Raw genomic sequence first — 12,052 nt, forward strand, 5'->3', positions numbered from 1 at the left:
ATAAAGGTCTCCTCCTGCTAAAGTACACTTTTTCTTGTTCTTTGTGAAATACTATAGCTCTCTCCGAGTTGTACCTGTATGTGCATGCTGCATATGAAACAGTTCTTCAACCTCCACTGTCTGCAGTAGCTAAGAAAAGAAAATACTCAGAAAAACGAGTCGATCAGAAAAAGAACACAGGTCTACGTCAACCCGTGAAATAGTATTTATGGCATCTGCTCTTTTTACAGCAGCTAGTTAACGTTAGCCATCTTGTGTAAGTAACTTTAGGTTTACATCGGATCTCTGGGGGATTTCCACATTTTACCAACACCTTAAATATACTCTAGGGAAGCACGGTTTGACAAGGTAACACAACTCAACAGAATACCAGTTAAAGCGGATGCCGTTTGCATCAGATTTTAGGCTATAGGGCAAACTCTGGGGCTTCAACGTGGTGAAACTGCCCCAGGACCGAATCACCAAGTCTGAGGTAAGAGTTTATTAGTAGCTGAAAGAAATGTTATCAATGCCGCAAGAAGAGCAGCGGTGTTCGGCCTGGGTTTCTTCACCTTAAACTTCGCTTAACATCCATCAGACTTTTAGCGTCGCTCGACAATTAAACAAAGTTTAAGGGTTAACTTTACCTAGCACTCAGTGCTGTCTCTTTACTACTAAGGCTGTATCTCTGAAAACATGTTGTCCTTTGAGTTTTAGAGCTGTAAAATTGACTTTAGGGGGGGGAGGCAGGTAGGCGTTCTCTGCAGCAGTGCTGTTAGCCAATCAGAGGCGATATATATATTTGCATGTATGAATATTCATGAGCAAGAGCCGAAATCCTGTCCTTCTTCAGAGACCACTAATCCAGTGAACTAAAGCAGGGTTAAACAGAAACATGGCATTCATTCATGCTAGAGATCCCAACTAGACATTTTAAAATTAAATTAATGAAAAACCAATGGAATGAGCCTTTTAAGAAAGACGTTTAAACTGAACTAGAAAAGTTTCGCTCTTCCATCAGCATCTGCAGCCCCAGCATGGGTGGGTGTGTGTTTGTGTTCTCTACTGTAATCAAATTAACAGATTCCACATCAAACCTGCAGGTGACAAACCCATCAAAACCCAGCCAGCGTCCCCCAAACAGTGGGGTTGGGCTCTGGCGTCAAACCGCTCTCTCCATGGAGACATAGATGTTTTGATCAGCCCACAACAGTGCTTTCGAGCTGGGGGGTGGGTGCATGTGTGGGGGGTTTGGGGGCAGAGAGAAGGACCCTGATGGTGCTGTCTGTCACCCAAGCCTGAGGGTTCACTCACACTGATGGAGAAAATAGAATACTGCTCAATAGCTCAATCACTTTTACTGCTGCTGCTGCCAACCAAATGATCAACTGACGCATTCAGAATGATTTAAAGACCATCGAGGAGGTGAAGAGAGGAAGCAAAACAAGTTAAAATAGCAGAGAGAAAGAGAGAAAGAGAGAGAGACTTTCAATCTTTATCTCCTGAAGACAGAGCAGATAAAGAAAGAGAGACACATCTAAGATTTATCTTTGTACTAATTACCTTTTAGGAAATGCACCCATGAACACATGTGGTAGATTCTATAGCATTGTACTGTTTGTGGAAATAGTGATAGTCAAATGCTAATTTTAGCTTGTGGCTAAAATGAGTGTGTAACATCAACATACTATAAAGCACAGCCTTCTTTTCAAACATTGTGCTTATATGATGGTGAATGCTTTCTACTAAAAAAATAGAAATAAAGGCAGATTTTCATATTATAGATGGAGGAATGGATGGATGGATTAATAGATGAATAGGTAGACCAGTATTTTTTAACCCAGGTACTGGACGCATCTTTTTAGTGTTTCCCTGCTCCCAACACAACTAATTGAACTAATCAGCCTATTATCAGCCTACTTCTGAGGTAAAGTGGGTGTTAAAGCAGAAGAAGCAGTAAAATGTGGAGGGCAGTGAGCCTACGGGACTAGTGGATGGAAATCATGGATGGGAAGCATGGGTGGGTGAATAAATGGCTAGATAAAGTGAGGGACAGTTGATGGATTAATGAACAGATAGATCGAAAGATGACTGGCTAGATGAATGAATGGATGTTGGACAGATGGGGAATAGATGAATAGCTGGTTGGAAGGATGATGGGTGGCTGGCTAAAAATAGATGGATGAATGGATGGATGGTTAGGTGGGTGAATGAATGGATGGATTCTAAATGGAGTAAAGGATAGATGGGTGCATGGATGGCTAGATGAATAGTTAGATGGATGGCTGGCTAGATAGATGGATGGGTGGATGGATGTCTAGATGAATAATAGATGGATGGATGGATGATGGATGGACGGCTGGCTAGATAGACAAATGGGTAGATGAATGGATGACTAGATTAATGGATGGGTGGTTAGATGGGTGAATGGATGGATGATTAGGTGGGTGAATGGATGGGTGGATTCTACATGGAGTGAAGGATAAATGGCTGGATGAATCACTGGCTAGATGAATAGTTAGATGGATGGATGGCTAGATAGACAAGTGGGTGCATAGATGGCTAGATTAATAGATGAATGGTTAGGTGGTTGAATGCATGAATGGATTCTACATGGAGTGAAGGATAGATGGTGGGTAGATGGATGGCTGGCTAGATGAATAGTTAGACGGATGGCTGGCTGGCTAGATAGATGGATGGCTAGATAAATAAATAGATGGATGGATGGAAGGCTGATTACACAGACGGATTGGTGGATGGATGAATGGCTATATAGAGATGGGTGGATGGCTAGATGAACAGTTGGCTGTATAGATGGATTGCTAGATAAACAGATGGATAGATGGATGGATGGATGAATGGATGGATGATTAGGTGGGTGAACGGATGGATGGATTCTACTCGAAGTGAAGGACAGATGGCTGGATGAATTGCTGGCTAGATGAATAGTTAGATGGATGGCTGGCTAGATAGATGGATGGATGGATGGATAGCTAGATGAATAGCTGGATGGATGGCTGGCTAGATGAATAGTTAGATAAATGGCTGGCTAGATAGATGGATGGGTGGATTGATGGCTAGATGAATAGCTGGATGGATGGCTGGCTAGATAGACGGACGGTGGCTGACTGGCTGGCTAGATGGAAGGATTGCTTGCTGGGTTACTGGCTGATATATATATAACTGGCTCACTAGATGTATGGATGGCTGTGTGGTTGGCTGACTAGATGGGTGGATAGATTGATAGCGGGACTGATAGCTAGATAAATACATAGATAGAGAGATGAATGGATGGCTAGAAGGACGGATGTATGGATAGATAATGGCTAGCTAGCTTGATATAAAGATGGAAATACCAGTTTGAGCACGAATTGCCTCTAAAGCCATAAAAAAAACTTTAATATTGATCTTTCTAAAGTTTTACTCATACACATACAGTATCAGTCATTCCTTTTTCACATACAAAAGCATAAAAACAGCCTCTACGAATGCTGACAGTTTTATAAAACCTTTATAAATGTTTACACACATTTATTTCACTTGGAATAAAAAGCTTACATAGCAGCTGTGTCATCTTACAAATGCTGCCCTTCACAGAAGTGTTACCGATACTTCTTGTGGAATAAAAGAGTTGAGTGTTGAGTGCAGTTATTGAGGTCGTGGGTGAACTGCAGTGCCCCCTAGAGGGAACCACAACGAATTCAGAGAAAATGGGATGTCTCCTGGGGTCTGCTCAGATTTCTCGCTGTATAAAAAGCTTGTGTACCTTGTGATCTTTGCTGCCATGTTGACAGTTGATTCAGAGATTGTCCTGCTCTTTGGACCAGTAACAGAAGAGTCCACTGTGTAGTGAACTGGTGTAACAGAGATAACTCCAGTAAAAAGATTGCACCCTTTATACGTCAGTGAACAAAGCCCCTGAACGCCTGCAGTAAACCTCAGTTCACTCTGTTCTCATCGCTGATAAACAGCAGGTAAGCTAACCTGAAGCACTTTACTGCAGACTGTTTGTGCACAGCAGGTGCTTCCAAAGTATTTTGCGACTTTAGCTCGGCAACAGCAAAAAGCATTAGCAACCGAACGAGCTGCTCGAGGTTGCCAAGTCTGTGTCGAATGACTGCATGGAAAAAACGTCTCCCCGCTTCTGCTGGTATTTGATTATTAAGTGTGTGCACAGTGTGGTGCTGGTAAAAAAAGTGCTCCCAGGCTGTGAAGCAGGCTATTTGTGTGGTGCGCAGTAACTAATCACAAGAGCTTAGAAGAGGAAGGACATTAACGCATGTCTTCTTCTTATGGTGCTTCTGATCTACAATTGCCAAGAACTTTATTAGGAACACTAAATTAATACTGGGCAATGCCTTCCTTTTTTCTTAAACTGCCTCAATTTCTTCATGACATGAACTTCCAGAAGATGTTGAAATCATTTAGTTAAGATTCTTGTCCATGAGATAACTGCATGTTGTTAATTTCTCTTTCTATTACATTCCAAAGGTGTCCTACTGGATTCTGATCTGGAAACTGGGAAGGCCCCTAAATAACATCATCATGCTTAAAAAGTAGCCATTAGAAGATAAAGGATAGGATATGAAGATAGGGAAGATGAAGCCACACTTATATACAGGGTTTGGACAATGAAACTGAAACACCTGGTTTTAGACCACAATAATTTATTGTCCCGACGGACAGTTCTGGTGGAAACAGGAGTGTTGAGGTCCACATAGCACCCGAACATCCCTTTCAGACAGCTTCGTCTTACAGTGTCCACAGTTAATCCTGTTGGATGTGGTTCCTCCTTCTTGGTGGTATGCTGACATTACCCTGGATACCGTGGCTCTTGATGCATCACAAAGACTTGCTGTCTTGGTCACAGATGCTGCAGCAAGACGTGCACCAACAATTTGTCCTCTTTTAAACTCTAGTATGTCACCCATAATGTTATAGTGTGCATTGCAATATTTTAATCAAAACTGTGCTCTTACCCTGCTAATTGAACCTTCACACTCTGCTCTTACTGGTGCAATAATGTGCAATTAATGAAGATTGGCCACCAGGCTGCTCCAATTTAGCCATGAAACCTCCCACACTAAAATGAAAGGTGTTTCAGTTTCATTGTCCAACCCCTGTATATACATATGTGAATGACATCCCATGACATCTCATTCTTAATCCATAGGGTTTAATATTATGTTGGCCCACCATTTGCAGCTAAAACAGCTTTACAGTAACTCTTCTGGAAAGGCTTTCCACAAGGTTTAGGAGTGTGTTTATGGACATTTTTGACCATTCATCTCAAAGGTGTTCTATGTAGGTTAAGTACAGGACTCAGTGCAGGCCAGTCAAAACCCAGAGCAACTCCTGAAAAACAACCCCACACTATAATCCCACTCCCCCCTCCACCATAATTTAAACTTGCCACAATACAGATTGATAAGCATTTATTTCCTGGAAAGTTTCCTGAATAGTTTGTATAGTTTGTATCTTTTTCGAGTTGCTGTCATTCCCAGCCACATCCACTTTGTTACAATATCACTGACAGTTGACTGTGGAATGTTTAGTAGTGAGGAAATTTCACAATTTGACTTGTATTACAGGTGGCGTCCTGTCACAGAAATGTCCTAATGTCTGCATGCCTAGGTGCTTGGTTTTAGTGGCCATGGAAATGATTGAAACTGAATTCTGAATTCAATTATTTGGTATACACGCAATAGAGCACATACTCACAGCACTTTAATTTAATAATAATTGAATAATAATTGAGAACAGCCAATGAACCTGATGTCAATGTTTTGGGGTGTGAAAGGACACCTACGTGAGCCCTGCCCAGATGAGGACTTGAACCCAAAACCCAGTGCTGACAGGCAAAGCTGCAAACCACCAAGCCACTGTACTGCCCAAAAATGCATGAATTTTGACACTCAAGTAAACTGTGATTCAAGTGATAATGCTTTGGTATTAACAGGCCCAACCCAACATGAGCCTAAAAAAAAAACTTTCCCCTTCTCCATGACACACCTTCCACCAGCCTGGACTGATTACAGAAGACAGTTTGAGCCAATGGAATAATGGCATTGGTGCCAAACTCTGACTGTATCATCTACGACCCTTAAGATCTGAATCTATTTTTCCAGTGTTCAACTGTCCAGTTTGGAAGAATACTGGGATTCAAACTAAACGCAAACTTAGTTAGTCATTTCGGTACCACTTTAAAATAAGACTTCCTTTATAAAGGGTTTATAAATGGTTTACAATTAGTTTATTAATGGTTACTAATTATGTTGTAAATGCCTTAAAAATCATTAATAATCAGTTATAACACATACGTAGAAAGGGCAACAATGACATGTTGTTTGTTAAATAGTGAACCCACAGCCATCTATATTGTTGCCCTTTCTACGTATGTGTTATAACTGATTATCAATGATTTTTAATGCATTTACAACCTAATTAGTAACCATTAATGAACTAATTGCAAACCATCTATAAACCCTTTATAATGGTAGTCTTATTTTAAAGTGGTACCATTATTTCTACGTTATTTCTTATTTCCAACACAATGGTCTACACTTTTTAGATTAAAGAAATGGCTGTCAAGAGTTTTCAAATTAAAACCAGTAAAACCAGTAAATACTGGTTGAATGGATGCATGCACATGAGTGGGTACCTGAGGTGTGGAAGGACTGAGAGCGCAGTGGACGAACAGGTGGTCCTGCATCGGAGTCGAAGTAAAAGTCTCCGCCCTGTGCAGGGGAGGAGCCACGGGTCACCTGACCTGAATTCGCTGCTGCGTAATCTGATAAACACACACACACACACACACACACACACACACACACAGCTTAAATTATTATCAATTTTAGTTCATGTTAATGAATAAGAAGAAAAAATGGCATTTATGTTCATAAGAACTAATAAAAACAAGAAACTAGGGTCAGATAATCAGCAGACACCTTTGTGTCTCCATAGAAAGTGACTGTAAATAGAAACTGATGCTCTGGAAAAGCTGGGCATGACCCTAAGGTTACCATGCTTAATGCTAGTTGTGGGCTGAAGGTAGAGGTCTGCACTCCAGCAGGACACACAGAAGCCGTAAGATTGATCAGTTTAATCAATCCTGGCGATGTGGGAGCAAATTAATAAATAGTCTAGAAAATTATAACAATCATGCAATGATTTCCAGGCATAAGGAACAGAAGGAAAACAACTAATCAATTAGTAAGAATAATAATAATACATTTTATATGTTTTATTTTATTTCTGAAACAATCCCTTCATCCAGTGTACAGGCCTAAATCCACCTCTACTACAAGATTCTTGATTTGGCTGCAATCAGTGCTTAACTTTTGTGTGTTGTTTATATTTTTGTTACTCGTTTACTTTGTTACTTGTATTTAATTAAGCAAAATTAAGCAATTTTACATTAAAATGGTTTACACATGCTTCCTTCACACTGTTTGGACTGTGGTAAGAAATGGGACAGCCCTATCCAGCGCTATAATGCTGTTGTAATAAATACATACGTACATTTCAAGCACTAAATTGATCTAATTCAATCCGTATATTATATACATTAAAACAAGCGATTTTTGGCGGGAGCGGGCAGTAACAGGACTAAAACAAGCGAGAGCTGGCAGGAGCGGATTTGAAAAAGCAGTTCCACACAGACCTCTATCTAAAGGGGAATAAAACACCAGCAAAAGCCTGGAATGCAATCAAATTCTCACACCACAGTTATCACAACTTGTGGAAAAACATCTTCAAAGAATAGATGTTGGTGCTGCAGCTAATGAGAACACACTCCTTTATAATAGCGTTGATTTAATGTGTGTTGGCATTTACTTTGGTTTAAGGAAGATTTAAAAGTTGTGTAAAATGGACAGTAAAGGGTATATGAGGTACCTGAGGTGTGGAAAGACTGAGAGCGGAGTGGCCGCACTGGAACGGCTGCATCAGGATCGAGGTAATAGTCTCCGCCCACTGCACGGGAGGAGCCTTGGGTCACATGACCCACACTGGCAGCGGTGTAATCTGTAATAAAGTACACACACATTTTGAATTACAGCAGAACTGAGAGAGAACTGTACATTACAGTGTTTTTAAATTACAGCAGGGGTGTCCAAACTTTTTTTGTTGGGGGCCAGAAGGAGAAATATATTTGAAGTCACGGGCCACACTCTGTAATAAAACAAATAATGAAATATACCACTTTAAATAATACTTTTTCCTGATTATTTCATTTACACACCATTTTACTTGATTTACTATCTTTATCTTTGACAGTGTTGTGTAAACTAAGATTTTTCAAATTGATGTTTAATTTCATGATGTCTCTTAATATTAAACTCCTTAATTACGGCAACTTTTAGACTCTTTGCACCGTTTTTCTGCGCTAGAAATGCGCACCCTCTCCGCTTTTAGACTCTTTGGCCCGTTATTCTGCGCTAGAAATGTGCACCCTCTCCGCTTTTAGACTCTTTTACCCCGTTTTTCTGCGCTAGAAATGCGCACCCTCTCCGCTTTTAGACTCTTTTACCCCGTTTTTCTGCGCTAGAAATGCGCACCCTCTCCGCTTTTAGACTCTTTGCCCTGTTTTTCTGCGCTAGAAATGCACACCCTCTCCGCTTTTAGACTCTTTGGCCCGTTATTCTGCGCTAGAAATGCGCACTCTCTCCACTTTTAGACTCTTTGGCCCGTTTTTATGCGCTAGAAATGCGCACTCTCTCCGTTTTTAGACTCTTTGGCCCGTTTTTCTGAGCTAGAAATGCGCACTCTCTCCACTTTTAGACTCTTTGGCCCGTTTTTATGCGCTAGAAATGCGCACTCTCTCCGCTTTTAGACTCTTTGACCCTGTTTTTCTGCACTAGAAATGCGCACCCTCTCCGCTTTTAGACTCTTTTACCCTGTTTTTCTGCACTAGAAATGCGCACCCTCTCCGCTTTTAGACTCTTTGGCCCGTTTTTGACACCTAGCGTTCAAACTTTGAATCTCACATTATAAAAACCTGCTTAACAGCAGGCCAACTTTCATTCTATTTCTAAAATACCTCGCGGGCCGCTCCAAAAAAGGAAACGGGCCGCAAATGGCCCGCGGGCCGAAGTTTGGACACCCCTGAATTACAGTATCTGAAGACACGCTGAAGGCTACACATAATGAAGTGACATTTACCTGGAAGAGATGAGGACGAGTGTGTGCGGGAGAGTCCCTGTGTGTGCAGGTTGGGCTGTAAAATAAAAACGAAAACAGACATCAGTGTGTTAACAACAATATATCGATTAAATATGTGTGAATACATGTGAAACCCACTAACACCAACTGGAAATACATCACCGGTCAAAAATGTAATTAATTTAATGGAAAAAGCTGGTACATAATTATTTGAATAATTTAATCTAATTTAAATTACATGAATTAAACATAAATTTAATTATTTAATGCAAAGTTCATTATACGGACGATTTATGGACATGTTTTATATTCCAAATGTGCTTTTTTTTCATTGTAAAATATCCACAGCACTACAAACATAACGTATTTTTTAAGATCAGCAAAAAACAATAAAAAAACAACATCTAATATAAGTAGGGTTTGTCACTACAAAGTGAAAGCTAGTTTACATACAGGTAAATGTTCTTAAATGCCTTTAATTAATTAATGTCTAGAATTAAAAGATTGTATTAACTGGCTATATAGACACATCTCTGCTATCCTGTTTGTTGTTTTAATTGGTTGATATATGGCTGTATTTGTTCAGTTAGAAATGTGGTTTTGAGCTGTTCCTGTGGTGAACATTAGTAGAGTTGAGGAGCTAAAATAGCATGAAAAAGAGGCATTGTTCTGTTTAAACAAGGGATTAAATATAACGGTACCACTTTAAAATAAGACTACCTTTATAAAGGGTTTATAAATGCTTTACAATTTGTTTATTAATAGTAACTATTTAGGTTGTAAATGCCTTAAAAAATAACTAATAATCAGTTATAACACATACGTAGAAAGAGCAACAATGACCTGTTGTTTGCCAAATAGTGAACCCACAGCCATCTATATTGTTGCCCTTTCTACGTATGTGTTATAACTGATTATTAATGATTTTTAAGGCATTTATAACTTAATTAGTAACCATTAATAAACTAATTGTAAACCATTTATAAACCCTTTATAAAGGTAGTCTTATTTTAAAGTGGTACCAATATAACACTATCATATATTAAAATATTACTCTACATACATTAATGCTTATAAATGGACTAAGGCCCTTCACAGAGTCACATAACCACACAACTCAAGCGGTAAATTTAGTTTAAAGTTTGTTGCTGTTGGATATAGGTCATGTGATGTGATGACTTTTTCTAAAAACAAATATTAATGTAAATATTCTTTTCCCGAGCGAGGATTCAGCATGTCTGTATTTTTTTTTTTTCCACTTCAGTTTCTGAATCAGTCTGAATCAATCTCTGATTTTGCTATTTATAGGTTTATGTTTGAGTAAAATGAACATTGTTGTTTTATTCTGTAAACTACAGACAACATTTCTCCCAAATTCCAAATAAAAATATTGTCATTTAGAGAAATGATTTGAAGAAAATTAAAAATGTCTGAAATTACAAAAAAGATGCTTCAGACCTCAAATAATGCAAAGAAAACAAGTTCATATTCATAATGTTTTAAGAGTTCAGAAATCAATTTTGGTGGAATAATAACCCTGGTTTTTAATCACAGTTTTCATGCATCTTGGCATCATGTTCTCCTCCACCAGTCTTACACACTGCTTTTGGATAACAGAATTCTGCAAAACTTCAAGCAGTTCAGCTTGGTGGTTTGATAGCTTGTGATCATCCATCTTCCTCTTGATTATAGTCCAGAGGATTTCAATTTGGTTAAACAGTTTAAATGGTCTCTTTTTTTCCAGAGCTGTATATTAGTTTAGCTTGGCTGTTTCTATAGTGAGTCTTTAGGGTCACGAAGGTCAAATCAATACCAAACATCAGAATCAATAGGGTCATAAAAGTTTCTATTCTCAACACAACCCAGCTGCCCGGGGAATAATCCTTCAATACACACAGTTCACACACATCCCCCTGAAGGCCTGTTCAGTACAGAAGTGTTTTGTATGCTGCAGAGAGTTGAGATGCACCATTTTTTAAATATTAATTCTATTAATAATCTAAACATGAGGTGAGGGAACTGCTGTATTGTGCTGAGTCATTTGTGTAGATGTTTTTCATCCTTTTATTCACCACTAACTGCAAAAAAACACCATCACATGAAAACACATCTGCACCATAACAGTCCTTTCCTCTCAAGAAACTGTGATGCTATGGTAACCACCTCTATCCCAACACAGTCCTATATAGTTATTTCCATTTAGCATATTTTTCACACTGTAAGACTTACTTAAAATCCTTTAATTTTCCCAAAACTTAATAGTGAATATAATATAAATATGAATTTTACCAGTCAGGTTGTAAGAAGCAGTGTGGTTAGTGGCTAATGCTAATATGCTGCTAAGTGCTACCTCTTTTGCCGCTCAAAAGTGAGTATTAATGGCCTGTAGCCTCCTGCTAACCCTGGCTACCACTGCTGGAGCAGCATTAACATTAGCCACTAGCCGCGCTAAGCACTAGCTCTTTTGCTGTTCAGAGGTGAGTATATCGGTCTGTGTGTTTGCCGCGTTAAAACAAGCTACGTGGGACAAACTGCTAGATAACATCGCCCTGGTTTACCGGAACACTACACTGATTGGCTGAGAGGCGTTTTTATGAGTGACATTATTAGCTGATAATGCACTGTAACCGAAGCTCTCCATGTGTTAGTAGTATAGTATATCTAACAGCGCCTAGCGCTGTTAGCTGCTAATGCTAATGCTAATGTTAAAAATCTGGAAATCTTAGCTGCTTAGTTATGCAAAAATCAGGCCTTTTGATTGGCTAGTGATATGATTAGTTCATGCTTAGTCCAAAATCAGGCTCTTTGATTGGGTAGTGATATTATTAGTTCATGTTTAGTCAAAAAAATCAGGACTTTTGATTGGCTAGTGGTATGATTAGTTCCTGCTTGGTCAAAAATCTAATCTGAT

The 12,052-nt window shown here is 39.2% G+C and overlaps 1 protein-coding gene across 1 annotated transcript in view; it reads right to left on the bottom strand.

Moving 5' to 3' along the window:
• Nucleotides 1-12,052, bottom strand: part of wnk4b (WNK lysine deficient protein kinase 4b) — a 139,210-nt gene that overhangs the window by 13,857 nt on the left and 113,301 nt on the right. The window contains exons 14-16 of the mRNA XM_022667983.2: nt 9,142-9,196; nt 7,876-8,004; nt 6,641-6,769 (exon numbers count right to left, since the gene is read on the bottom strand). Of these exons, the coding sequence (XP_022523704.2) occupies nt 6,641-6,769; nt 7,876-8,004; nt 9,142-9,196 (313 nt within the window). The remainder of the gene's footprint in view (nt 1-6,640; nt 6,770-7,875; nt 8,005-9,141; nt 9,197-12,052) is intronic.

Source organism: Astyanax mexicanus, chromosome 3, assembly GCF_023375975.1.
Source record: "Astyanax mexicanus isolate ESR-SI-001 chromosome 3, AstMex3_surface, whole genome shotgun sequence".
Classification (NCBI taxonomy): domain Eukaryota; kingdom Metazoa; phylum Chordata; class Actinopteri; order Characiformes; family Acestrorhamphidae; genus Astyanax; species Astyanax mexicanus.